General features: G+C 39.5%; 1 protein-coding gene across 1 annotated transcript in view; it reads left to right on the top strand.

Annotated features, from left to right (window-relative positions):
* The first annotated feature begins 336 nt into the window (after positions 1–336).
* LOC140377394 (SH3 and PX domain-containing protein 2A-like) overlaps positions 337–27,719 on the top strand; it is a 46,279-nt gene continuing 18,896 nt past the window's right edge. The window contains exons 1-5 of the mRNA XM_072462784.1: positions 337–403; positions 1,269–1,392; positions 2,279–2,391; positions 19,796–19,909; positions 24,758–24,841. Coding sequence (XP_072318885.1) covers positions 337–403; positions 1,269–1,392; positions 2,279–2,391; positions 19,796–19,909; positions 24,758–24,841 — 502 coding nt within the window. The remainder of the gene's footprint in view (positions 404–1,268; positions 1,393–2,278; positions 2,392–19,795; positions 19,910–24,757; positions 24,842–27,719) is intronic.

Below are 27,719 nucleotides of genomic sequence, written 5' to 3'. Positions count from 1 at the left end.
GCAGAGGGCAGAGGACATGTTCTGTGTGGGCGTAATCATCTTTGGCATAAATACTCTCTGTTCTTAAATGCATATATACTACTGTCGTTGAATTGAAATCCATGCATGCGTGGGAGGAAGTAACACATTGCGAATACTCTCTGTGTAACATATTGAGCATATTCCGCCCCGCCCACTTTCCCCTCTTTTCCCACGTGATCTGCACCGCCGTTGTAATCTCACTTCCTCTCCAGTGGGAATTCTGTTGGTTTAAATGGAGACCAAGAGAAAAGTTACGCTATAAAGTAGATTGATTTGTGTAAAGTATCTAATGTTTATGTGGTCAACAAGTCAACGATGACCCGATTCCCTGGGCGTCTTGAAAATGTCAGCAGCCCTATGTCTGACGGGCTTCCGGAACAAGGTGAATAGAGCTTTAGTCGACTGAATAGATTCATGGTTGACTAAAGACTGTACATCTACGAGAAGGGAACATGGAATTAGTCAAATCTGTCAAATTTATCTTCATGAGGCAACCATCAATTTGAACTGAAGTGCACTGACAAATCAAGAAAAGCATTAGTAAATTGCATATGTGAACTTAAAAAAACTCCAGCTTAATCACTCAAAGACTTCTCTGTCATGGTCCAAACCCAAATAGAATATTTAGTCAACTATTAAAAATATTGCTTGACCAAGACACCATTGATCGATTACAGTGTAACATGCATCACATTGAGCTGCACGATAAGAAAAGGGCGATTTATGTTTTCAAACGAGGATTCACGTTTTAAACACACCCATGAGCATTGTATAAGATATATGAGCAGACAAACATGTTTGAATGTCTGTCTAAACTAGATTAAGCAGGTTTCATTCAAAAACATTTTGTTGTTTGCGCAGTATATTATATTATAGTTTCTGCCTTTGCAATTCCATTTGACGAGAAAATGTTTGTTTTGATTTGAGGATGCAGTTCATGGTACACATTTTAAACACGTCCAGAAGAATTAACATTTGAGCGAAGTGTGATGTTTCAAACTAATACAAGAAGAATCCCATGCATTTTAGAACAAGTTTGTAGAAGTTTAAACTACTGGGTTTGCATGTTTTATACATTTAAGTTGTTTTGTCAGTTTGTCGTCACATTATCCCTAAATATAAACATTCAAAACAACATTATAAGACGGTTCATGCATAAGTTTGGTTTTATCTAATCACATTACTGAAAACAAAACAACTTTCTCTGTTGGAATAATAAACTTGTAATGGCCAATTCTGCCCCACAGGCTCTGTCTGTCCCCGTTTGGACCACTGTCCCAGATTCCACTTACGAGACTCAAACATGGGAACTGAACTGTGGAGCGTCTGCAGAGAAAACACATCTGCATACGACCGCTTGAATGACATAGTGTGAGTGTGTGTCCTCAGAGGATGTTGGAAGACAAAAAGACAAAGGTCAGTTCGGGGAAAAGCCACTGACCTGTAAAGGGATGTCCTGGAAAATCAGTCTAGAGAAAGCAGAGCACTGATCACAATCTCCAGACTAAAGGAAAGAAAGAAAGAAAGAAAGTGTAATTGTGCGTCATTAGCAGAGTACCGTATGTGCAGTCTCTCACTTTCTCACATTGCAGAGTTGAAAGATTTGAAGTTAATAGTAAAATGGTTGTAATCCTCCTCAACTTTAGACTTTTAGATAAATAATGTACATGATGTATTTGTTATTTGTTGTAATCTCAAAAATACGTATAAGAAAAATAGATGGAAAAGAACATTTTGAGTGTTGATGTGGAAGTTACAAGCTCAAAGTGGCTTTGTTGATTTTATTGCAAAAAAAAGTATTTCAAATCAGGTTCCATAATAAACCATTTATAAGCACTTGTAAGGCAATCATCTCTTGGTTATTGAACATATTTTAATAAGCAGCTTATTAATGCATCCTATAAATGGTTTCTTAACACTCATGTTTTTGTTTGTAGTTAATTTATCATTTAAAGCGTAACCGTTTATATTTTTCTTGTGTTGGATGAAATGTCAAATCTAAACCGTTTTGCTTGTTTACTTGTTTTTTATTCTCGCACACATCTTGGAAAGCTATTTTGAGGTCGAGTTTTTACTTAATCGACATCATAAAAAGTTGACTGCAAAAAATACAGCATCCAATAAACAGTTAACGCGCTGGCATATTTTCCTCTCACATTATCGTGAGTTTGGGTCTAGACTTCAGTTTTGTGGTGGAGGTAAAACACATACTGAGAATGTTCCTCATTTCATTCGCTGTGGCTAATTGCTCTGCCAGGACCTGCTCAGCTGCAAACGGGATTCTTGGGGTTAGCGTGGTCCACAGCTCCAGAAGGAGAAGCCATTCCACCTTCGTCTGGGTCCTGCAGGGGCTTCAGGCGTTTGGTCACAGTAGATTTGGAAAGATTATGCAGATTGTGGTTTGCCCAGACCAGGAAAATGTGTCGAAAAGCTCACAAATCCAAGAGTAGGACGGTTAAAGAAATGTAGCACAGTTGAACGTTGTGCATGTGTAACTAATAGGCAACTGTGTTCATGTTGGTATTGTTGTTGTATTGTTGTATTCCAATACTTTTACAGAACAGCGGTGCATGAGGTTGAACAGGTTTAGTTGATAAATCAGTTGATGATGTTTTAGTCGACCTAAATTTGTTTTTCGCCGACAAATAATTTCCTTTAGACATGAGACAACAGCAGAAGGGAGAAGACATAGAGTGAGTTTACTGAAGTCTGCCTTGAATCTGCCTTTTTTAACGTAAATACACTGTTTACTTATAATGTATTGTGTGATAAAATGTGAATATGTGATTATATTTCTGTGATGTATTTTATCTGCATAATAGTGATATATTATCTGCATCATTAGTCTAAGAGAAGAACGGGTGTGTGACAGCATTTGTTTGTGAAGGTGTCGTAAAGAATGTTGCCCCAGGGAGGGGGTGAAAACAGCCCAGGGGGTTTGGGTAAATATTACCCAGGCTTTATATCTACGGAAACAACCAGCTGTCTTAAAAGAGAGGTGCCTTGATGTGAAGCTGACCAATGAGAAATGTGACCCGCCTATTCCAGAATATCTAATAAAACCAACCAGCATGAGAAAAAACGTGTGAGACGCAGGAGGGTCACGTAGGCTGCGTGACCAGTCCCGGCATTTTCTCCCAAGCTTGCCATACAAATGTCTGATATTTCCGTGTCATTTCATATTAAGTTGAATTGTGTTCTCTGTGTGTTAAGGAATAGCATCGGTGTATGTCTGATTCCATGACATATTGTTATTTTGTATGAACTCCTGTGCGGTTGTTGTCATTAAAGTGCAATTTGATAGTTTTGCCAACCTTTTGCCCCCTTCAGTCGACTAATCGATAGACAGGGCATGGATTTTGGCACCAAAATGTCCTTTAAACCAACGCTTGACCATTTTATTTTAAAACGTGTCACACATTTGGGAAAGTTTTGTTACAAGCGGTGGAGCGTCTAAGTGTCACATGCTCAAATGGGCTGTAATGAAAACAAACAAGGATTTGAGGCGCCAGATGCCTTTCAACGCGCTCTTATTTAGAGCAAAAATGAAAGGAAAAGGTGTGTGGATTAAACCCTGCTCGGGAAGGACACAGGAGAGCGCGATATTCACGGGAGGAGCCTGATGAATAATGAAAAAGATGTTTTCGTTCGTGCTATTTGTAACGTTTAGAAGCTGTCGCCAGGCAAAGGGGCCAACAGAACCCGACAAAAATAGGTAACAGAATCACATTGACCCAAGAGACAAATAATCACTTACAGAAAACGCTGCTCGGGCCACGCCTCTTCCAAGTCGTGGAGAGGCAAGTCGGCGCTTAAAATAGGGCAAAGAAATCCTCTCGTGCAGAAGGCTTTAGTCGACTACAGCCCTAACGTTTACAATATTGCTTTTGTCTAAAAACCTCACGCACAATTTAGAGCACGAAATGAAAACAAATAATGCATGCAAAAAATTAATTAAAAAAAAACACCCACAAAAAACAAACCTCCAGCCACTGATGAAGAACACAATTCCAGAGAAAGAAAGTGTCCATTTGTTAACATTGGGTACGTTTCCTGGATGTGGAAAAGCGTCCAGATCCCTGTGCTCCAGTGCTTGACTCTTTCCAGAGATGTGGTTGAATTCATTGACCCCACCTCAGTTCAGATCCCCTGAGGCTGGCATTAGTCATCCTCCTCCAAAACAGTAACTCTAAAGGCCAAACACATCCACCCTCTCTGAGTCTCCCCTTTTATAAGACGTCTTCATAACAAGCCTTACATTTTACATTACATCATTTGGGCAGTAAGCTTCTGTAACCCTGGGGCTGTGAAATAATGATGCTGTTTTATGTACAAAATTCAACTAGTTTTACATGGGTCTATTTGATGCCTTTTCATATGGATCATCCTATCCACCCAAAGCATTTAAAGGTGCACTATGAGACTTTTCTGTAGTAGGTGTTTGCTGTTGTAATGTCTCCTGGTGATGTTACTGCATTGTCTGGCATGTTTCAGAATATGGCTTTAAACTTGTTTGTCTTGCATAGATATAGATATGTTGTGGGAAAGCACTCAATGTAATGGGGAAACTCACATTTTCCCCACTTTTAACGTGTTTTCAGGCAGATTATGTGTATTTTAACCTCAATTATTTCAAGTTGAGTCTTACTGGAGGCTTGGTGTATGTTGCTGACATGGCGTTAACTCAGAAAAGTATAAGGATGGTTCTGTATATGTGTAAATACAGCAGGCAGCGCTAGCATTAACTTTGGTTGCAACTCTTCTACATCAGAATGAATAGCCGTATTTTCTGGACTATAAGTTGCACCTTTTTTCATAGTTTTGGCCGGGGTGCGACTTATACTTATACATATACTCCGGAGCAAAAAAAAAAAAAATAGTTTTACACAAAAAAGTACTTTAACACAAAAAATACTTTTACACAAAAAGTACTTTTACACGAAAAGTACTTTTACACAAATTCGGCAATTTTACACAAACAACTTCAAACAACTTCACACTTCAACAAATTTGTACTTACACACATGTTGTACACTTTCAGCAAGAATGCAGACACTCCAGCAATGGCTTCAGCCATTGCAAAATCTAGTATTATATTTTCCATTTAGCCAGTTTCAACTCCTTAACGCTTCAACCGATTTCAACAAGTTATACCTCATTACGATACGTGTGCTATTACTTCTGACATTTGAACAACTTATACTTTCAGAATTTTCAGAAGTAATAGTACTATTTCCCCATTTTTTAAATTAATTTGGGCCTTATGAGTGTCTGCGGAATTCTTTAGACTTTATTCTTTAGAATTTTGTGACGGAGCCAGTCGAGAGAGAGACAGAGAGACAGAGAGAGAGAGAGAGAGAGAGAGAGAGAGAGAGAGACAGAGAGACAGAGAGAGAGAGAGAGAGAGACAGAGAGACAGAGAGACAGAGAGACAGAGAGAGAGAGAGAGAGAGAGAGAGAGAGACAGAGAGACAGAGAGAGAGAGAGAGAGAGAGAGAGAGAGAGAGACAGAGAGACAGAGAGAGAGAGAGAGAGAGAGAGAGAGAGAGAGAGAGAGACAGAGAGACAGAGAGACAGAGAGACAGAGAGAGAGAGAGAGAGAGACAGAGAGACAGAGAGACAGAGAGACAGAGAGAGAGAGAGAGAGAGAGAGAGAGAGAGAGAGAGAGAGACAGAGAGAGAGAGAGAGAGAGACAGAGAGACAGAGAGACAGAGAGACAGAGAGAGAGAGAGAGAGAGAGAGAGAGAGAGAGAGGGAGAGAGAGACAGAGACAGAGAGTTTTTTTACCCCCTCAGCGGTCACTTTTCACGAGGCAACGGTCGTTCTCTTTGATGCAGTCTATTGTCTATAGTCTTTATTCCATTACTGTTAACATCTTTATTGCTATACAATACCTTGCATACCGAAAACTCATTTAGTTTCCATGGAGATAGAAATATTCATTGTCATACTGTGGGACATTCCAGGCAAAGCAGTAATATCTCCATGGAGACAATAAGGAGGTGGCGATTTAGTAGTCATAGTCAAAGATAAAACAGTTCAGTTATCATTGATTTTAATAAATGATGATGATTTATTATTGTCTGCTGCTGTAGTTTACTGGGGGGCTGCTTTAGCGTTGAGGGATGGTCTTTGCTGTTCGGGACTGATTTGTGTGAGGACTAGAGGGGCAGCGGCAGCGAGGTCCCGGAGCCAGTATCCATCAGTGAGGCTCCTCCTGATCTATGGCTTGTCCTTGCTCGGGTCTGACTGCTCTAACTCACTGCTGTTATCTACTTAACCTTAGGCACCGAGCGGACACAGAGTGCATCTGCTGCTTGTTTAATATACGCCGACACAAACAACAAGAAAGTTACAAAGAGGTGTTGCTCCGCGTTCTACCGATCTAAAATGTGTCCACATGCAGTCATATCTTTGCCCTTTATGTGGAAGCTGCAATAAATCTCCACAACGCAGACACATAAGTAAGTTATTTCATTCTCATCTTACATCTGTTGAACAAATGTTTCAAGGCTGATATTTTCTTGGACAATACTCGTTACAAAAACTGGAGATGTCTTTGTAATGGGTTTATTGGTTACAAAATGTGTGTGATTTGCGTTTAACTAATTTATTCACTACTTCAGAGAGCATTTTGTACATTGACTTGTCTTATGGGTTGTTATTACCCTCCTCATTTCTAAACAAACAAAACCTAGATTTGACCTATGATAGACTTACGTTTTCTCTCATTCATTAGACCCCATGCGCTATGTACCGTATTTTCTGGACTATTAGTCGCACCGGAGTATAAGTCGCACGAGCCAAAAAATGCATAATAGAGAAGGAAAAAACATGTATAAGGCGCACTGGAGTATGAATATAAGTATAAATATAAGTATAAGTCGCACCCCGGCCAAAACTATGAAAAAAGGTGCGACTTATATTCCGGTAATACGGTAGTTTTTTTAGATGTAGGGTCCAAAACCTAGTCTCCCTATCTATTCTCCATGGAGTTGTTGTTGTGGCGTTGTTGTTGTTGTTGTTGTTGTTGTTGGTGTTGGTGTTGGTGTTGGTGTTGGTGTTGTTGTTGTTGTTGTCGTTGTCGTTTTGCCTGATATGCTCAACAAAATGGCATCTTTGCAATGAAAACACCAACAATAGCATAAGTGAAAGTTTATTCCTGCTGGTGAACAGTCTGGAAAACGCTTAAAGTGTAAATATTATACATTCACATTTTCTAGATTAAAATAATGCCTACATTTTAAACACAACACACAAACGACATCTCTGAAGTCTGATACTGAAGTCCTTATAGGCTACGTGACTGCTATGCTACCAGAACCACGTACTTGTTATGGATACACTTTGGCTGCAGAAGGTGGTTTATGGACTAGTTTTTACCTGTGATAATCTCTAACAAGCATGACTGAAGCAATATACAACTCCTGGTATGTTTTTGATATGGAACTACAGTAAAACCAACAGAGAAGCTTTAATGATATGATACTCTGGGCCTGTGCGTTTGACCATCTGTCTGCGGATTGACCTGCTGAGGTTGAAGTGAGGACCTCAGCACATACACTATCACCTTTCACTTATAACGTCTCAGCATCAGTCACAGAGTCCCGTGTTTCTAAACCGGGAAACACAAGCTTCAAACTATGTCATTTTACACTGACAGCGAAGACACAAGTCCCTGAAACCGGATCGGACTTTTGAGAGTGAAAAAGCAGTAAACTCTAACCACAGTTTTGACATTGATACGCGGATCATTTGAAGTATACTTTTGAAATGGTTAGTATAAAGTTCCTGTTCGTGAAGGGGTTAGTTCCTCTGACTTTGAGGTTTGACAAAAGGTCAGGGGTTCAGTCCCCTTATGTGCAAACAAAAACTCTTGCCACATGATGAATTGACAGAAATTACTGTATTTTCCGGTCTTTTTTCATAGTTCTGGCTGGGGTGCGACTTATATTTATATACTTATACTCCGGAGCAACTTATATGTGATATTATTTGTTATTTTCACACTTGCAACCGCATTTCATACTCCAGTGCAACTTAGATATGTTTTTTTCTTCTCTATTATGCATTTTTTGGCTGGTGTGACTTATAGTCCGGAAAATATGGTACTTAGGAAATGGTTTGAATATCGTTATACAACATTTATCTGTCTGAGTTACCATTTATAAACACATAGTTGACATGATAAAACTCTATGAAAGTAATGTTGCTATGTAAAGAAATACATTGATATATTCTTTACTTTGGTAAGGTATATCTTGTCTGCAGTTAAGGTAGATATATTCTTCCATAGTCTTATTCTGTTCTTTTTTTGGTTACTCTGTGGTCCTACGTGGCTCTCAGACTGGTCCAGTGACTTTCTGCTGAACGCGTTGCTTCACTTCATGATGTAGATATTTCGCTGGCCCGTTTCACAGCTGCTTTTAGACACCAATTGTTGTGTGGTTATTTGCAGCGAAGCGTTTGAAGCGCCTCTTGTGCTGGCGCTGCAGAAAGATAAAGCAGCCGGTTCAATGCGAGGCCTGGGCGCTTCTCTCTGCTGGAGATCTGCTCTTAATTAGCGCTCCAACGGGCCCCTCCCTGACATCACCATCACTGAGAGGATGACTGCGCTGACTGACTGGGGCTTCGCTGTAACACGAAGATAAACGGAAAGTGTCCGTGATACTGCAGACTGCTGTGTGAGGGCTTTGAAGCTGAAGCCAACATCTGGGTCCTAATCATTTGTCTTTACCTTCATTTCAATGCCAGGTTTATTTTATAATTTGTCTCTTTCTTCAGCACAGTTATGTCTGCCAGTTGAACCATCATACATGTTCTATATCATGTGTAAAAAAAATATTTAGGTACCACTCCAGTGTCGAGTGATTGGATAATGCACAAATCAAATTAATTATTAGTAATGTTGCTAATTAAAACAAAAAAAGCAGAAAAGACAGTATAATACACATTTAAGGTACACTGCTTCTGAATCCTAATATATAGAATTTTAATTGTTGATTAAATGTGGGCAATTATTTAGAAATTTGAATACTGTTTATAGTAAAAAATGCTACAAAAATAGATGATAAGGGTATATGCTGATATTTCTGCACGTTTGTGATTTATTTGACTGACAGATAATAAGCCAGATAATATCTAACCTGACAATGTAAAGAAAACAATGCTATAAACACAACATAGTCATTTATTGTGATTTACTCAAATTGACTTACATATACCAATAGGTTGAGTTGAAAGATTGCCACAAGTAGCTATTACTGTACTCAAAACTAATGGGCAAATAGTAAATGTTTCAGATTAACTGTAAAATCATTTATTTCCACCTCTGGTCCGGATTAGCCAAGTCTGGCTGCTGTGGTTGACGATAGCTCTGCGTTGCCCCTGATTTCTTGTTCCCGTCGGTGGGAGAACGCGGTAATTATTTGCTGCCGGGACACGCTGCAGCTTGAACCTCCAATTAGAGTCTTCCGCTGTACAAAATGCCAGCGACAGCATCGTTACGCTCCTACATATTCATATTTTTTGTGCCGCGTTTGTGCTCGTGTATGAGACAGCAGGTGTAGTTGGTTGACCTTTCGGAGTACAGCACAAGTCATTAGCCGTTGAGCGCCTCATAAATCCCACTAAACAAGCGCGGTAGGGTCTGTAATGTCAGACAAACTATAGACGATTGAATCAATTTTGTAAAAGAGTCGCCCAGTGGTTCTCGCAGTCCCCATTCTGCAGCAAGGAGGAAACGGTGTGGTGTCTCGACTCACTTACGGCGCAAGGTGAAGGAAACATGTGCAAGTTTCTCATTTTCAGCCACCAGACAGACATGGGTTGGACTGCAACATGCGCTTATAACCAGGGTTGTCAAGTAACTAATAGGATGTCACAATGTTAGTGTTACGATTATTATGAGGAAAAACATCAGGATTTATCCACGATTATTGAGACTGTGACCAAGCAACAGTAAAATGTTACATTTTCCTTCATTCTTGTGATCTAACACATTATTTTTCCCCAAGTTTAAGATATTCCTTTATTGTCCCACATGGGGAAATTTCATTGATGCAACGCAGGTAGATACAGAGGTAGATACAGAAGAAAAGAACAGATCACTTATAGGAAGTCTGAAAAACACTCTCAGTAGAAGATCTCTTATAAACAAAAACTCCCATAGACAAAACCTCCCATTACCTAACAAGGGATGGAGGGGAAAAATAATAAAGATAAAAATAAATAATAAATAAATACATAAATACCATTGCATGTGATCACGACAGTAATTGCACATGAATATGTTTCACGACGGCACATGGATTGCACATGAATTTCACAGTAATTGCACATGAATCACGACAGTAATTACACATGAATTACACAGTAATTGCACATGAATCACGACAGTAATTACACAGTAATTGCACATGAATCACGACAGTAATTACACATGAATTACACAGTAATTGCACATGAATCACGACAGTAATTACACATGAATTTCACAGTAATTGCACATGAATCAGGACAGTAATTGCACATATGACGGAATTGCACATGGTGAGTATTGCGAGTGTTCAGGACTTGTTATAAAGTCTGACAGCAGCAGGAAGGAAAGACCTACGGAACCTCTCCTTCACACAGCGAGGGTGGGTCAGTCTCTCACTGAAGCTGCTCTCCAGAGTGGACAGAGTGTCCTGCAGGGGGCGACACTCATGGTCAAAGTTTGTGACCAGCTTTACGAAATTGAACTCTCTGAATAACAAACTAAAGTTAAATGTGTCAAAAACAGCCAGATAAAAAAAAAAAAAAGTTCTTAACATTTATGTCTATTTTTGGGCTATGTATTGAACAAAAAATACCTGAGTAATCACGATTATCGATTAACCTAATGTGACATCCCCAGTAACTAATTACAAATACTCTAGTTACTGTCATACATTAGTGTCGATTTTGAGGGAAATTGTACTTTTTAGGAGATTTTTAGACATGTTTGTGCTTTTGATTGAGTATAATTCTAACTTTTAAAATTTAACCAATACCAGTACTTTGAGGGGTATTTTTCATTGGTACTTTTTACTGAAGTATAAATTTGACTTGTAATTGTGTAACTGTACTTTTAACTGTACTATTTTTTCCAGTATTGTTTCTACCACTCTACACTGCACTTTTACCTGAACACTTAAACAAACGGGCTTGTAAGATTATATTTATAAGATGTATTTGTAGCTATAAACATACCTGTAATTGAGTAAATGCAAGATAGACATTTTAATGCTCTACTGTGGAACATTTGAGACAAAACAACATCTTCATGGATACAAGCAGGCAGCGTACCCTCAAGAAAAGCTACATAGTGCCCCTTTAAATCTGTTTAATCTGCTCCCCCTCGAGGTTCCTTTTCAATGCCAGCTCTTGAACTTAGATGCCATATATGTTGAGGTATTTGGAACCGGCCCATCAAAACCTTTTGTATTTGCGGAGATCAAAGCAGGTCTTTCAGCAATGTTAAATCCATTCAGTTTTTTGCTCCCCAGTGCTCATTAAATTAACATCTAAAAAGCAGATTCGTGCTTAAGGATACATATGTTTTAGTAAGTTTTCTTTATGACTGTCCCGACATTGTCATGTGCCAGTTACAAAGAATGAACAGATGGCCTTAGGATTTCAATACTTTCAGGTCCCCAAAGGGCTGGTTTCAATATCATGTCCTACTATTTATAGAAAAAAGTCTTACTTACACTTTTATTCATCAATTCTACTGCCAAATTACTTATGTCTTTGCCACGTTCTTACGGACTAACTTCATGTAACATCCCATGACATCATTTAAGGCGACAAGAGCTTAAGAAAACCCAAATCTGCAAACAATCTGCTAAATAAACCAAAGCAGATTTCACAAATGTACATGGAACGTTAACATAATCAATGCAGTTATAAAAGCAGTATTTACAGCTTTGAATTTGATAATTTCAGTTTCACAGTTTGGTCCCGCGCCACACCTTTTACTCAGCCCCTTTTCATCATGTTCTGCATCATTCTCCACATATGTCGGACCCAGTTAAGACTTTGCTTTAATTGACTATGAGTAATCCCTCTCCATCTGGTTGCCAATCTTCGGACCTGCTCTCCTCCTCCTACGGCACAGATTTTCAGAGAGAAGCGTAATCGATCTGAAAGGCTCTTGCCTCCTCCTCTCTCCGTCCGCCCGAACTCAACGCTCCGCCAAATGACTAGCACCACCAGGCTGACAGTTTGTTTGTGCGAGCATCTGTTTGCGGCGCTTTATTTTTCAAGCCTTTTTGCTTTTGTTCAAACTCCTCTGGGATTTCTACACAGCCTGCATATTTGAGAAGTATTTCTGCTGTTCATTTATCCATTTTTACTGCAGCTACTTTGTGCAGAGCTGGTTTATTGGAGTGTGGGGTCCTATCAAACGTCTGCCTTTCACCGCCATGAGCGCTCAGAGATGGAGCCAGGAGCTGTTAAAAATACTAACTTATAACATATAAAAGGAGCTGAAGACTGCTTTGTGAAGGCCATGCCACATTCGCCAAGCTACATTTAAAAAGACATGTTTTTCTTGAGTATGTGAATATGTGTACAATAAAATACTGCAGAGAAGACGTAAGTATCTACCTTGAACTTTTAAAAAAGATTGTATCTCTGAATCATGAAAGGTTTTATGCCTGTTTATATTATTCACCCGTACAATTGGAAGAACTCAATCCAATCCACTTTATTTATCTCCTTTTTTTTCTCATTTCTTCGGTTTCCAAAGTGCCGCACTACAACTAAAAGATACAGAAACAGATCAAATAAATCTACTAGTCCTAACAATTAAACTGGTCCATTCCGGTATATATTAACTACACTTATTCCTGCCTTAGTAAAGTATGAACAAAGACGTGGACAAATAGTTTTTTAAGGCTTAGTAATACTCTAACCATAATTCCTAACCCTAACCTTATTAAGCAGTTACTAAGCCTGAATCATGCTTAATAAACTATTTGTTCATTATGTATTAAGTCTTTGTTCATGCTTTGTGACGGCAAACTCAGGTAACGTTATTGTACAGTGGTTACCAAAAATAAATAAAAAGATAATAATAAAATCAAATAAAAAAACACTGAGGACCACACAACTCATGCAGTGTTAAAAGCCAGAGAATAAAAGTGGCTTAAAGACTTAAAGCTGTCTGGGGGCCGTGGTTTTAGAGTTTAGAGCTGACCACAGAAAATGCCTTGTCCCCCCCAGATTTTAAGCCCGGTCAGCACCACAAGCTGGAGCCGGCTCTCGGACCTCAGAGTGCGCGCTGGTGCTCACAACTCCAAAGCAGAAATGTTACCTTGAACGTGTACTACGACCTAAAGCAGCAGTACTGTCTTAGTTTGGTTTTAGTTTTTTTATTCATATTCGGTAAGACCTCATTTTAAACCAATAATGGGAAACAATAATGCCTCAAGGTTTGTGCTGGTAAATAAAGAATCACAATGTTTTTCCTATACATGCGTTCGCGGTGACATCATACAGGCGGGACTTCCCCATAGCGGCCATTTTAAAAGGGGCACGCGATATATAAAAACACGACTGCATCCTTTTCTACGGCATAATGAGCTACGAATACTTTGATCTTTAGACGATAACGGCAAACTAAGGTACACAACAAAGCTATCATTCCTTGGTCAGTCAACAGAGCAATGTCCTGACAGATTAAGCAGGTTTTTGGCATTTTGGCCTCATACTTCCTGGATTTTGTATGTAGTAGACGTGCTGTTGTGCCCCTTTCAAAATGGCGGACTCGGTTGCCACTGCACAAGTTCCCGAATGTTTGAACGCATGTTGATACACATGGGGGACAGGGAGGTCTAAAGTTAAAACATTTGTGCCGGCCGCAATCCTGCCCACGGCCTGTTGTCTGCGCTGTTGTCGTTTGTGTTGAATTCGCTTATTGATGCGGATGTCTCGTGTTTTTCATATGGACCTTTCCCAATGAGTTATGAACCGTAACAAGCAAATCCGCAATCTTGATTCCATTTTTCTAGTAACAATACTTTATTTAAAAATTCAAGTACATTTATTGTATTTATTTATCTTGGGGTGGGTGGTCTTTATCATTGATGGATGTTAAGATACTTCCATCCATCAATGATAAAAGACCACCCACCCAATTCTAAGCTTAAAGGTGCTCTATGTAACAGTTAATTTGGGAGTTATTATGGCCATGTCTGTAATATTCCACAGTCTGGCATTAAACATAGTATCATGCATTCATTCAATTACTGATGTTTCGGTAATAACACAACTGTAACTCCTCTGTCCTCTGTACCTCATCTGTCCTCTGTAACTCCTCTGTCCTCTGTACCTCATCTGTCCTCTGTAACTCCTCTGTCCTCTGTACCTCCTCTGTCCTCTGTAACTCCTCTGTCCTCTGTAACTCCTCTGTCCTCTGTAACTCCTCTGTCCTCTGTAACTCCTCTGTCCTCTGTAACTCCTCTGTCCTCTGTAACTCCTCTGTCCTCTGTAACTCCTCTGTCCTCTGTAACTCCTCTGTCCTCTGTAACTCCTCTGTCCTCTGTAACTCCTCTGTCCTCTGTACCTCCTCTGTCCTCTGTAACTCCTCTGTCCTCTGTAACTCCTCTGTCCTCTGTAACTCCTCTGTCCTCTGTAACTCCTCTGTAACTCCTCTGTCCTCTGTAACTCCTCTGTCCTCTGTAACTCCTCTGTCCTCTGTAACTCCTCTGTCCTCTGTAACTCCTCTGTCCGTTGTAACTCCTCTGTCCTCTGTAACTCCTCTGTCCTCTGTAACTCCTCTGTCCTCTGTAACTCCTCTGTCCTTTGTAACTCCTCTGTCCTCTGTACCTCCTCTGTCCTCTGTAACTCCTCTGTCCTCTGTAACTCCTCTGTCCTCTGTAACTCCTCTGTCCTCTGTAACTCCTCTGTCCTCTGTAACTCCTCTGTCCTTTGTAACTCCTCTGTCCTCTGTAACTCCTCTGTCCTCTGTAACTCCTCTGTCCTCTGTAAGTCCTCTGTCCTCTGTAACTCCTCTGTCCTTTGTAACTCCTCTGTCCTCTGTACCTCCTCTGTCCTCTGTAACTCCTCTGTCCTCTGTAACTCCTCTGTCCTCTGTAACTCCTCTGTCCTTTGTAACTCCTCTGTCCTCTGTAACTCCTCTGTCCTCTGTAACTCCTCTGTCCTTTGTAACTCCTCTGTCCTCTGTACCTCCTCTGTCCTCTGTAACTCCTCTGTCCTCTGTAACTCCTCTGTCATCTGTAACTCCTCTGTCCTTTGTAACTCCTCTGTCCTCTGTAACTCCTCTGTCCTTTGTAACTCCTCTGTCCTTTGTAACTCCTCTGTCCTTTGTAACTCCTCTGTCCTTTGTAACTTCTTTGTCCTCTGTAACTCTTCAGTCCTCTGTAACTCCTCTGTCCTTTGTAACTCCTCTGTAACTCCTCTGTCCTCTGTAACTCCTCTGTCCTCTGTAACTTCTCTGTCCTCTGTAACTTCTCTGTCCTCTTTAACTCCTCTGTCCTCTGTAACTCCTCTGTCCTCTTTAACTCCTCTGTCCTCTGTAACTCCTCTGTCCTCTGTAACTTCTCTGTCTTCTGTAACTCCTCTGTCCTCTGTAACTCCTCTGTCCTCTGTAACTTCTCTGTCTTCTGTAACTCCTCTGTCCTCTGTAACTCCTCTGTCCTCTGTAACTCCTCTGTCCTCTGTAACTTCTCTGTCCTCTTTAACTCCTCTGTCCTCTGTAACTCTCTGTCCTCTGTTACTTCTCTGTCCTCTGTAACTCCTCTGTCCTCTGTAACTTCTCTGTCTTCTGTAACTCCTCTGTAACTCCTTTGACCTCTGTAACTCCTCTGTCCTCTGTAACTCCTCTGTCCTCTGTAACTCCTCTGTCCTCTGTAACTCCTCTGTCCTCTGTAACTCCTCTGTCATCTGTAACTCCTCTGTCCTTTGTAACTCCTCTGTCCTCTGTAACTCCTCTGTCCTTTGTAACTCCTCTGTCCTTTGTAACTCCTCTGTCCTTTGTAACTCCTCTGTCCTTTGTAACTTCTTTGTCCTCTGTAACTCTTCAGTCCTCTGTAACTCCTCTGTCCTTTGTAACTCCTCTGTAACTCCTCTGTCCTCTGTAACTCCTCTGTCCTCTGTAACTCCTCTGTCCTCTGTAACTTCTATGTCCTCTGTAACTTCTCTGTCCTCTTTAACTCCTCTGTCCTCTGTAACTCCTCTGTCCTCTTTAACTCCTCTGTCCTCTGTAACTCCTCTGTCCTCTGTAACTTCTCTGTCTTCTGTAACTCCTCTGTCCTCTGTAACTCCTCTGTCCTCTGTAACTTCTCTGTCTTCTGTAACTCCTCTGTCCTCTGTAACTCCTCTGTCCTCTGTAACTCCTCTGTCCTCTGTAACTTCTCTGTCCTCTTTAACTCATCTGTCCTCTGTAACTCCTCTGTCCTCTGTAACTTCTCTGTCCTCTGTAACTCCTCTGTCCTCTGTAACTTCTCTGTCTTCTGTAACTCCTCTGTCCTCTGTAACTCTCTGTCCTCTTTAACTCCTCTGTCGTCTGTAACTCCTCTGTAATCATCTGTCCTCTGTAACTCATCTGTCCTCTGTAACTCCTCTGTAACTCATCTGTCCTCTGTAACTCCTCTGTCCTCTGTAACTTCTCTGTCCTCTGTAACTCCTCTGTCCTTTGTAACCCCTCTGTCCTCTGTAACTTCTCTGTCCTCTGTAACTCCTCCGTCCTCTGTAACTCCTCTGTCCTCTGTAACTCCTTTGTCCTCTGTAACTCCTCTGTCCTCTGTAACTCCTCTGTAACTCCTCTGTAACTTCTCTGTCCTCTTTAACTCCTCTGTCCATTGTAACTCCTCTGTCCTCTGTAACTCCTCTGTCCTCTGTAACTCCTCTGTCCTCTGTACCTCCTCTGTCCTCTCCATAGATACAGCATAGAGTTAGTTTAGGAGAGTTTTAGAGCATATTGCACTAAATCTGCCATGCACATGAGTAGCACAAAGCAGTCTGCTGAGAATTCCGAAAAGTTTTGAAAAAAGCTAACGCATCGTCTGTATATGTATTTGCACCTCATGTGTAACAACTTTTCTGAAAACTTAAATATGAAGAAAGTAAAGCCTCAGATAAGCTCTGTTCCAGAAAACAGGCAGGACACACAGCAGCAGTCTGTCCTGCAGAGGAGGGAGAGCGCTGTGTGCACGCAGTAAAGACAATATAGCTGTCATTCATTATTATCGTGCTATTTTATGTATAAAACTATAATTTATCAGACATAGTCAGTAAATCACAATTGCTCTTTGTATAATTCTAAAAGTTGACTGATTGATCATTCTGTTCATGACAATGTAGAAGCTAAGCATCACTCACAGTCCATTAAAGTCTTGAACTCTTTCATATTACACGCCACTGTAAGGGTCTATATCTAAATGTGTTGTTACACAATCTCACATGGTGATCTTATGGGACAACATATATTCACCATTTTCACTGTGCGTGTGTGTTGCAGTTGTCTAGTTCAGAGTTGTACCATATACAAACTGTCAAAGTTTGTGCCTGTGAAGTGAATGGCTTTAGGAGGAGATTCTGAACTAAAGCAAGAAACTGCAAAGTGCATCAAGTTCTTGTTCGACTGCCTTTTGGAAGGCAGTTTTTGGCAGACATTCACACCTACAGAAATGCAACATTTTCAAATAACAACCTCATATGTTTTGGGTTGTTATCTGCTTCTTTTTAGTTTGGCCAGGACACTGTGATGGTGCCTGATTGGACAGAAAGAGGTGTATGCAGCTTCTGTTACAACCAGACAAAATACTATTTGTAAAATGCATAGATTATATATTACAGACAAGTTTCTTTCTCCAGCTGCTTTCAACCATATGATGCATGAAAGACCACAAAACGAGTAGAGAGTAGAATACATTTACATCATGTACAATCCTTTTAGGTTTCTTTTGCAAATATTTATTTTCAACTTTTCTCAGCAATGAATTCGTACTTATAGCATTTGACAATATACAGACATTTCTTAACTTTTATTCTGTAATACTGCACAGAAAATGCCCTGCAAAGTCAGTAAACTAGGTTAAAGTTCATACAAAGTAGTCCCCCATTATAAATAGTACAACATTTACTGTAAATACTCACTCAGTAGTATAGACATAGTTTCCACCACATGCAATCGTCTCGTCTTAGTTATAAAATAGGTTTAGCTGATTGAGGCACCAAACCACAGTCTGTGCCTTGTAATGTGGTGGAATTGTGTCGACCTCACTTTTGGAAATGGGGGATTTTCCAATATTTACACCTCTTTTCCGTCAATCCTATTCATTTGTCTGTCGTTTCCACTTATCTAAACCTGTTCACTATAATTACAGACAAAAGTAGAGCTATTAGAGCGTGCGAAACCGTTACCATTCACAGCAGACATGGCACCTATGTCTCTCCATTGCTAATATATGCTATTTCTGCATTTAATCAGTGTGTGACAAAACTTGGCACATGTTGCATTTATATACGTCATACTCTTTTCACTTTTAGGATGTCGGTTGACACCCAAAGTGACATATGCTTTTTGTAACTATATTGCAACGAATACGGTTCAAATGTGACCGCATACGTCTCCGTCAGTCGGTTTGGCTTAGAGTCTGAAGATTTAAGATCACAACGTTGAGCTGTGGAAGAAGTGAGAAGAAGTCGTGCAGTTATATTTGGACTACAGTCAAATAATACCGGATAGAGCATGAGGGGCTTCCCATAACACATTTGTGAGTTGTGTCAAAGAGTGGAGGAAGTCAAGCAGTCTGTTTCTCACAATTATACACAATTATAATTATGTATCGCAATCCAATCGTTTCACATTGCTGATGATTGTGCGTCTTAAGCGAGAAGTCTGCAGCCAGTAAAAGCATGTCGTTTGGAGCAGAATTCATATTTGATATTTTTGTGTTTAATAGCACTGATAAAGGTCCGTTTCGATTTAGTTCATGAAATTAGGACGGAAAGCCACACTTGTTTTTGATCATTTCTGGAGTTGTTGAAGGTATAAATGCATAAGTATCAAAAAGGAAAAAACGATCACAAATCACACATGCTTACTGTTGACCATGTTTGTTCTGGTGTGATTCTTTTCAAAATGTAGGGCTGGGCAATTAATCGAAAGATCTGTCATCAATTCATAAGAAATCGTCAATTATTTGGGAGGGGAGTTTGAATAGTACTCAGTCGATCCTCTGTCCCTAAAAACATGTGTTTTGATTTGAGCAGAGGTCAGACATTGGAGGTAGAAATTTGAATATTTTCTGTTTTAAATGGCACAGATTAAAAGTCTGTATATTTTATGTTCATGAAATTGCTACTAAAAGCCATGTTTACTTTTTTTCTTTTGATTTTTCAGTATTTAACCCTTGCAAAAAACACAATGTCTCTTTAGCAGACATGTAAACGTTATATAAATGTGTTTGTTACAGTTCAAAAGGTGCTGAACGTAGAAGCCCTGGCGCTGCTTATTGTATAACTTGTGAAAAGTGGAATAAAAGAATCGAACATGAGAGCCATCAATATGCAGGACATTATAGGACATTATCTGGAATATTTTGTTGATACAAGTGTTATTCGAGATACTCTTAAAACAGCCAATAGACAAGAAGTGTAGGTCCCCTTAGCCTTTAAAAACACAGTACATTGTCTGTATTGTATTGTATTGTATTGTGTTGTCCACGGCAGCAGTCGCTCTTACGTTCTCCCTGACAAAGCTGATTCTCTGTGGTCCTGCAGGCTGGTGGTTCGTGAGCACCTCAGAGGAGCAGGGCTGGGTCCCGGCCACGTACCTGGACTCTCAGAGCGGCACCAGAGACGACCTGGACCTGGGTACCTCCCGCACCGGAGAAGGTTAGCGTACACACACGCACGCACACGCACACACACACGCAAACGTACACGCACACGCACGCGCGCACACACGCACGCACGCACACGCAAACGTACACGCACGCACGCGCACACACACGCACACACACGCACATGCACACACGCACGCACACACACACACACACACACACACTCACACACTCACACACACACACACACACGCGCATGCACGCACGCACACACACACACACACACACACACACACTAAAGACTATAGAGGCCTTCACAAAGTCTATTTATTTTTTTTAAACTGAACTATAAATTGATTATACAAATGATACATTATGCTTGCTGTATTTTCATAAACATATAATTAACTATATTTAGTCAATATTGAGAACTTTTTTGATCAGTAGAGGCAACAAGTGACATTTATACTCCATAAATTGTGCCTGTATGAAACTCTGTTTATAGAGTCATGATCATTTTTTTGTTATCATAATAAGTGTGAAAATGTGATGTTCAGAGAGTAAAGCATTATGATTTGTACTGCAAAAATGACAAACCTGTATATAGAAAATATTACATTTGTGTCACACTATTAAGATGACAAAAAGTCCCAAAAGTCAGGCTTTAAAGTGAATGAATGAAATTCAGTTAAATTTTTTAATGCCTGAAATCAGAACAGTAGTTGCCTCGAAGGGCGACAGGAGGAGAACTGTTCACCCGGAGATGAATGAAAGTAAATTATTTGACAGTTTCTTTCTTCATTGTGTCAAACTTTCTGAAAACTGTCCAGTTTTAATATCCTCCCACAAATATCATTTCTTAAATTTTTGCTAATCACAGGCTTCCTTTACTTTATTCAGTGGCAAATGGATGTAGTCCTTCCACATCTCGGACACGGTCATAGACAGTTTTCCACTCACACACATGGATCCTCGCAGACCGCAGATGCAGGGCTTTAATGGTACCAAACGCCGCCAAAGAACATTCCTGCTTCTCTCCCAGGAGGCTCCAGCTCCTTCAGGACCCTTCCTCCCCAAAGTTTAGTCTGCAACCGGACAGAGCATTTCAACACACACTCATGACCTCCCCAACCATAAACTAGAAAATGCATTTGTTATTTTCTTCCTCATTTACCGTGGTCATAATTCATAATACATGTACAAGCCAACAAACATCAGTGCAGTACACATAGGTTTGGATGATGCCAGCAAATTGACAAAAGTAATTGTGTTTGAAACAATCCTCCATGTGGGAATGACCATGACGATTGGTTTATCCTGCTTCCGTAACAGAATGAGGTGAACGTTCTTTTTTCTTTAAACAGATTGTCACAGAAGAATTGATTTAATATTGTTGTAAAATGATATTGGAAACATGACTGCTCCAATTAGATGATCAGGTAGTCAATAAAATACAATAAATGTCCATATTCGAGTTTACCGGTAGTTGTTTAGCAATCGATCAAATAACTTGATTTGTCCCCATGAGGAAATTCAAAGGGCAGAAGTAGATTTAGAATAATACAAAAATACACACATATATATTATGTAAAGGCACACACAATACCACTCTTTATTTCTAACATTTACAGCTGCAACTTTCCATTATATTTCTTATGTTTAATCAATTTGTTGTTTCGATCCATTAAAGCTGGTGAATAGAGATTTTTCACCCAAATTGTCCCGGATAAATCTAAAATAATGCTGCTTGAAGACATGTAAATAGGTATTTCATAAAAAAACACTGACTCTACATGCTTCCTGTGTCATTCTGATGGTATTCTTGCTTTCTCTGAGCCATAAAACTTCTTTCCATTGCACAAGCATGTTTCAAAGTCTGTGCTTTGTCCCCATAACCATTATTCAAGTTGCGATTGTTCACATTCGTATAAACAGAACTGGCACGAGTCATGACAAGGCCTTTTTTCTCACTTAAATCTGTTTCGGTCCTGGAGAAAGAAAAACACTGAGGTGGATGTTGCACTAACGTTGTCGAGGAATGATTGAATGTTTACACCATTATTGATATTTCTTATTCTTTAAACACTTTAGTTTTAAAGACGTTGTGTGATTGCTTCTTGTATTGATTTTGTGACCATAAGAGTAAATGAAGACCACCTCTGACTTCGACAGAGGAGCAAACTAATGCCTCCAAAATTTGGTGGATACAACATTTTTACTGAAATAGAAAAGGCATGCGCAAAACTGACTCAACATAAATGAAAATATTAAATGATTGGCTTTTCAGAGACATAAATTGTCAAAACCCCAAATTTATAAAACAAAACTTTTACTTGGATAATTAATATTTTGGGATTAATAGGTGAAATTTATAATTTGTTCTTCAAATTTTCTTCTTTTTATTTTTTTTATTTTTTGAGAAGTTAAATTAAAGCTTAACTGTCCTTAACACATTGCATGACATTTGGCAAGCAGAGATAGCAGTAATGGGTTCATGCAACAACATGCAACTTTCCTTGTGTATTAACGAGTTGGAGGCAGGACAAAATTGGTTTAAAATGTGCTTTATTTTTTCACAATGGCATCAAAAAGTGGTTTTAAGGTTAAGGTTCTTTAGAACTTTAAGCCACAATTTAAATACAGCAAGTTTCTGGACTGTTCAGTATTTGTTGATTTTGGTGGATATATATTTCTTTCCAAAATAGTGACCCACCCAGAGTTATACAGGCCTGTAACACATTGAAATAATGACTTAACTCTGGTGTGTCATGAACACAACCCATTCCTAAACCTCGGAAATGCTGTTTAATATGAAACAATTTAATGTGTTTGTTTAGTGAGTTTGTACCTTCAGTCTGTATTTCAAAATGCTATCGGCTAAAATCCCTTAAAAACACATTTGGTTTGTCACATGTCACACATCGGCCCCAGATGCTCACAATTATGAAGAAGTCATTCAGGACAAAGGGTCAGGGCTTCAAATAGATTTTAATGAATAGACCGATATGCAGAGGAGAGAATGGGGTTGTTTAACCGAGTCCAGAGGGTCAAAGGTCAAGCACCAGGAACTCAAAGCACAGACACACATCAGGTAAGAAGCAAAGCTAAAGGTTTCCATCGAATGTGTTACATGCAAATGTGACTACGAGTGGTCTAAAGTAAATATCCTGGATAGTTATGTTCAAAGTGTCATTGTCCAAATGTGTCATTTTACTCAATAAAGCCCCAAATAACCTTCTTTGTTCTATAGAGATTATAAGGCTGCCTAAGAAGTTAATCCTTTTTTAATATTTTTTTTTAATAATGGACATTTGTGTCAATTTATGTAGCATTTTAGATGAAAAAATGTATAGCACATAGAAAACAAGCAAAACTTCAATAAATAGGAATAAAATTACATAAAAATAAATAATGCTCGATGCACTTGATTAAATTTGATCAAACAACTGTCATGAAAACGTAACATTTATTGTTTTTTATGAAAAAAAATGTTTTGATTGCTGTCAATATAGTGATACTATTAAAATGTTTTTCCCAAACCATATGCAAAGTCTTGAGTTGTTTTTTGATTGATTCCTGAATGTTTGAGTAATCTTTAATCATTGTTGGCCTGTATTTAACCAGGAAAGTCCCGTTTTTTAGGGGAGTTTTGGCCCTAGAGCCTTTTGTCCAAGTTTTTAGTGATACAGGAAACTGGAGCACATAAAATATAGAAATATATACGGACACAAGAGAACATGCAAACTCGAACCTAGAGCTTAAAGTCTTAGGTTAGAGGTCCAAAATGTTGTGACGCCATTTCTTTGTTTTGTTTCAAGCCCAGTTGTCCCATTAGACTGGATGTCTTTCTGTTTGCAACATTTTGCCACTGCACATCTTTGATACGTCCCGCTCTGCTTCCTGTCATCCATTTCTTCTCATTACCGCGGCCTACTCTGTGTAACCTAATTCATCTGACAGCTCTGCACACTGGAGAGGAGCACACGGCCCAAATTACCTCCAAATAGCATTTCCCTTTGTGGCGTCCCTGCGCTGATATTTCAATTAGGAGGTCAAGCCAGGTACAGTGGCCAATCAGGAACAAGACAAGAAGCAGACGGATTAAGAATGGAGAGATGAGAGGATGAGGGAGGACGAGGAAGTAAGAGGAGGATGGAGGATCAGACACTGCTCTACTTTCATTCAGAATATCAATCATAAAAGTAGATGTGTAACTTTTCTGTAGGGGGTCTGACACCTGTATGACATGTTATTGCCTTGCCTAGAATGTTCCACAGCACGGCATTAACATGATCTATCTTGCATTCATTCATTTTGAAGTGTTTTTGCTGCAAAAAACAAAACATGCATTCTGTCTGAATGGTCAATGGAAGTAAACGAGTAAAGCGGTATTGTTGGTCAGCAGCTTCTGGTATCGGAGACGCATGTAGAGCACTAAAGCATCTAAATACATGAGGCCACATCAGGTGCGCTTATTCTGACAAAATAAAAATGGCATGGATCTGTTAAAAAACACACTTCTTTGAGTTTGTGGGTGTGGGTCCGGCCCAAACATGGAGGAAAATACATCTGATCCAGTGGGACAGTATGTCGAGCCGCTGGGTTTTTTGAGGATCTAAACTTTACCGTGAGCAGGCTCGCCTCTCCACAGATCTCACCTGTAACTCTGCCTTGTAGCGTCACCTGCTGTGTAACATTCCTGGCAAAACCATAACATCCCTGTGGAGAAGCAGAAAAGTTACATAGTGCGCCTTTAATTAACAATATGGTTTGATGTTACCGCCACTAAAACTAACCAAGTTTAACTAAAGCTTGGAGGTTTTTTTAAACTTTAAATTAATTTTGCTTCTTATACTAACTCCACGCTTCTTTGTTTTTTCCTTTTTGTTGCTCCCCTCAGTGACTAAGAGACGTAAGGCCCATCTGAAGAGACTGGACCGGCGCTGGACTCTGGGGGGGATAGTGAACCGGCAGCAGAGCAGAGGTGAACACACACATAATTATCAACATATACACAAAGGTTTAAAGGAAAATATATCACCCACAGTGGAGAAATGGCCTATTCTCCACATTTTGTTTTGGAAATATTCTATAAAAGTTTAGTTTTCTAAGCTAATTAGTCTGTATTGTGCCAGGCTGTACAATACAAATACAGTAAACAGTGTGAAGCAGAACAATGAAGCCCAAATAACAGCTCGTAACCTGCAGCATCAGAAGCGGCCCCTTGGTACAAACATATTTATTACTGCGCCTCAAGTAGCTCCTGTCTTTTGTACCTGTATGTACTTCACCACAACACCGTGAACAGGCTCATTTACATGATCGCTAATCACGCACCACAGAGGGAGCATTCTGGGCGGCCATGACAGTAAAATCTCACTCGTGTTTGTTAAACTTGGACCACTTTTTTCTCTCACAGCGAGCGGCAGAATAATTGGACTGCATTAAACACTTTGGGGTAATAATGACGGCTATTCAACTCCCACAACACAAAAGAAACAACCTCGACAGCCGCAGAGCATTGTGAAAATAAATGACTATGTAAACAGATTTAACGCAAACTGTATATTTTGGAGATAATGAGGATTTATTTGAAGACAAAACATACAAAAGAAAATGTGCATGCCGTTTTTTTGTGGCTTCAAATGTGTTCTAAATTGTCTTTTGGTTCCAGGATTAGTCAAGGCCGTTTAGACAATGACTTGATGTTAAAACATTTCTGGGTGGTCTATGCGACGTCTTTATATACACAATATAATATAAAATACTAGAAGTGCTTTGAAAGTTTTCTTATCTCCGTATCCTTACTTGCCAGATTCATGGAGACGTATATGTGCAACATTTATACCGGCAGCTGGTATTATATTGAGCAGAAATACACAATGTTTCTCTGTGTGATCATAAGTAGCCATGTTTTTTTAATTTTGTTATATGCCCATATGAAGTCGGGGAGATTAGACTTATCCCCAGGGTCTATATATTTGTAAAGTATTGGGTTAACGTGTATTCTTGCATTTCCCAATGTCACATACACTCATTTAAAGGACACATATGGGATCAAATGTTTAGCTTTATAGCATTGTTCCTTCATTAAAAACATACCTGAAGTTGTATTCAGCTTCATTCACACGTTTTTTTAATGAATTCTGTTTCATAAGTCTGTTTTTTTAAGCCTCAGAAAACATCCGCGATCCAAGTCCTAAAATTCTGAGCAGTTCTACCGCCAAATTGCGTTCATTATGACTGCGTGCTTACATTAGCATGTCAGGGGAAAGCTAATTTCGGTTTATTTCCACATGGTAATTCCCGCTGCTGCCAATAGATGGAGTTTTAACACAAATCCTGATTGAAGTAATGTGTATTTTCCGTAAATACAGTATCTTAAGTTGTAAAGCAAAGACGCCAAAGCAGAATTACTCAAGAACATGTTTAAAGGGCATTAACAAATCAAACAATGCATAATACGGTACTTCCTATAACTTATACTACAGGAAATACAGAATATGAAGTGTATAAAGCCTGAACGATGCAGTAGAACCTCTACTTTGGCATTTGTATGAGTGAATGTACAAGATATTTTCCTTGATGAAGCTGTATGTGGGTTCTGGACATCTTTTAGTACACACGTTTAGTATTAGTATTATTATGAATCCGAACGGCAGCGTCAGACTGTTGATACAGCGTAATTTGCCCCGCACATCCCCACATCCCACGTCTTGTTAATCCGCTTAGACTTTGCTGGAATATAGCGTGAACTGCAGCAGGAATTGTAATGTTTGCTCACTGAATAAACCTGTCCACTTATTGGAACGAGTCGCACCAGAAAGCATTAAAAAAAAACTGTCCAAATGCCAATATACGTTATTATCGCGGGGTGCGGACAAATTGGAAACACGAAGTCGTCAAGCGGAGATTAAGTTAGTGCTGTGAAACTACTGCTCTGGAATATTGAGGGAGCGTTTTAGCATATTGCTGAGTTTCACCTGACGACACAACGTGGGTCTGTAGTATTTAGAAGTGAGATGGGGGAAGGCAGAATTACTGTTGTTGAGGGTTAGGGTTATTCCGTTTTTCTGTTGTGCTTGGACAAATGGAGCTCGTCATTAATGGTTTATTTTCTTTGTAAATATTAAAATATCAGATGAATGAATACAAGTGGCATTTAGAATAGAGTCTGCTATTGCATTAAAGAGAACCTTAAATCAACCTAAAACTAGTGATAGGACAGGGACAGGACCAAGTATTACTCTGTTGTTCTTTTCTCTCAATCCCCGCTGGAACATATATAAAAATAAATATATGTGCCAAAAACCCAAAATATAAAAAGTGTATTTGAAAAATTGAAGATTTTTAAAACGTGTATTTATACTTTTTGATACCTCTGCCAGTATTAATGTGTCATTTTTTGCTATCACTTCCAAAAACTAAACATTAGATGCACCATGTAACATTAAAATGATCTAGCTTGGATTTATTCAATAACTGGTGTTTTTATTGCTCAAAAATGCAGTGAAAAGCATGTACTCCACAGATCTGACCTTTAACCTGGCCCTAAATACACTGTGCCCTTTCAAAACAGATATTACATTTGTCGTGGTTGTTCTTCTGAAGCTTGTCTTGAGAAGTCAGGTTTGATGCAATGGAAAGTGTGAAAACAGGAGCCTGGTTTTGTCTGTTTTCAAGCCAAAGACCTCCACATGTACAGAGCGAGGAGATGAGTCACTCACTTTGTGTCACCACCAAAGAATGACCGTACAATCACGGAAGGCCACGGCGACTTTCATGATTTTAACTTTCCAAATCACGGAACAATAATTTTGCTCAAAAAAAATACTTTCTATAAAGCACACACACGCTTTCAT

Source organism: Eucyclogobius newberryi, unplaced genomic scaffold (genome assembly GCF_026437365.1).
Source record: "Eucyclogobius newberryi isolate DKJ021-1_F unplaced genomic scaffold, fEucNew1.0.hap1 SCAF_4, whole genome shotgun sequence".
NCBI classification, from domain to species: Eukaryota; Metazoa; Chordata; class Actinopteri; order Gobiiformes; family Gobiidae; genus Eucyclogobius; species Eucyclogobius newberryi.
Note: the sequence above shows the minus strand (reverse complement) of the source record. Positions and strands in the feature narration are given on the sequence as shown.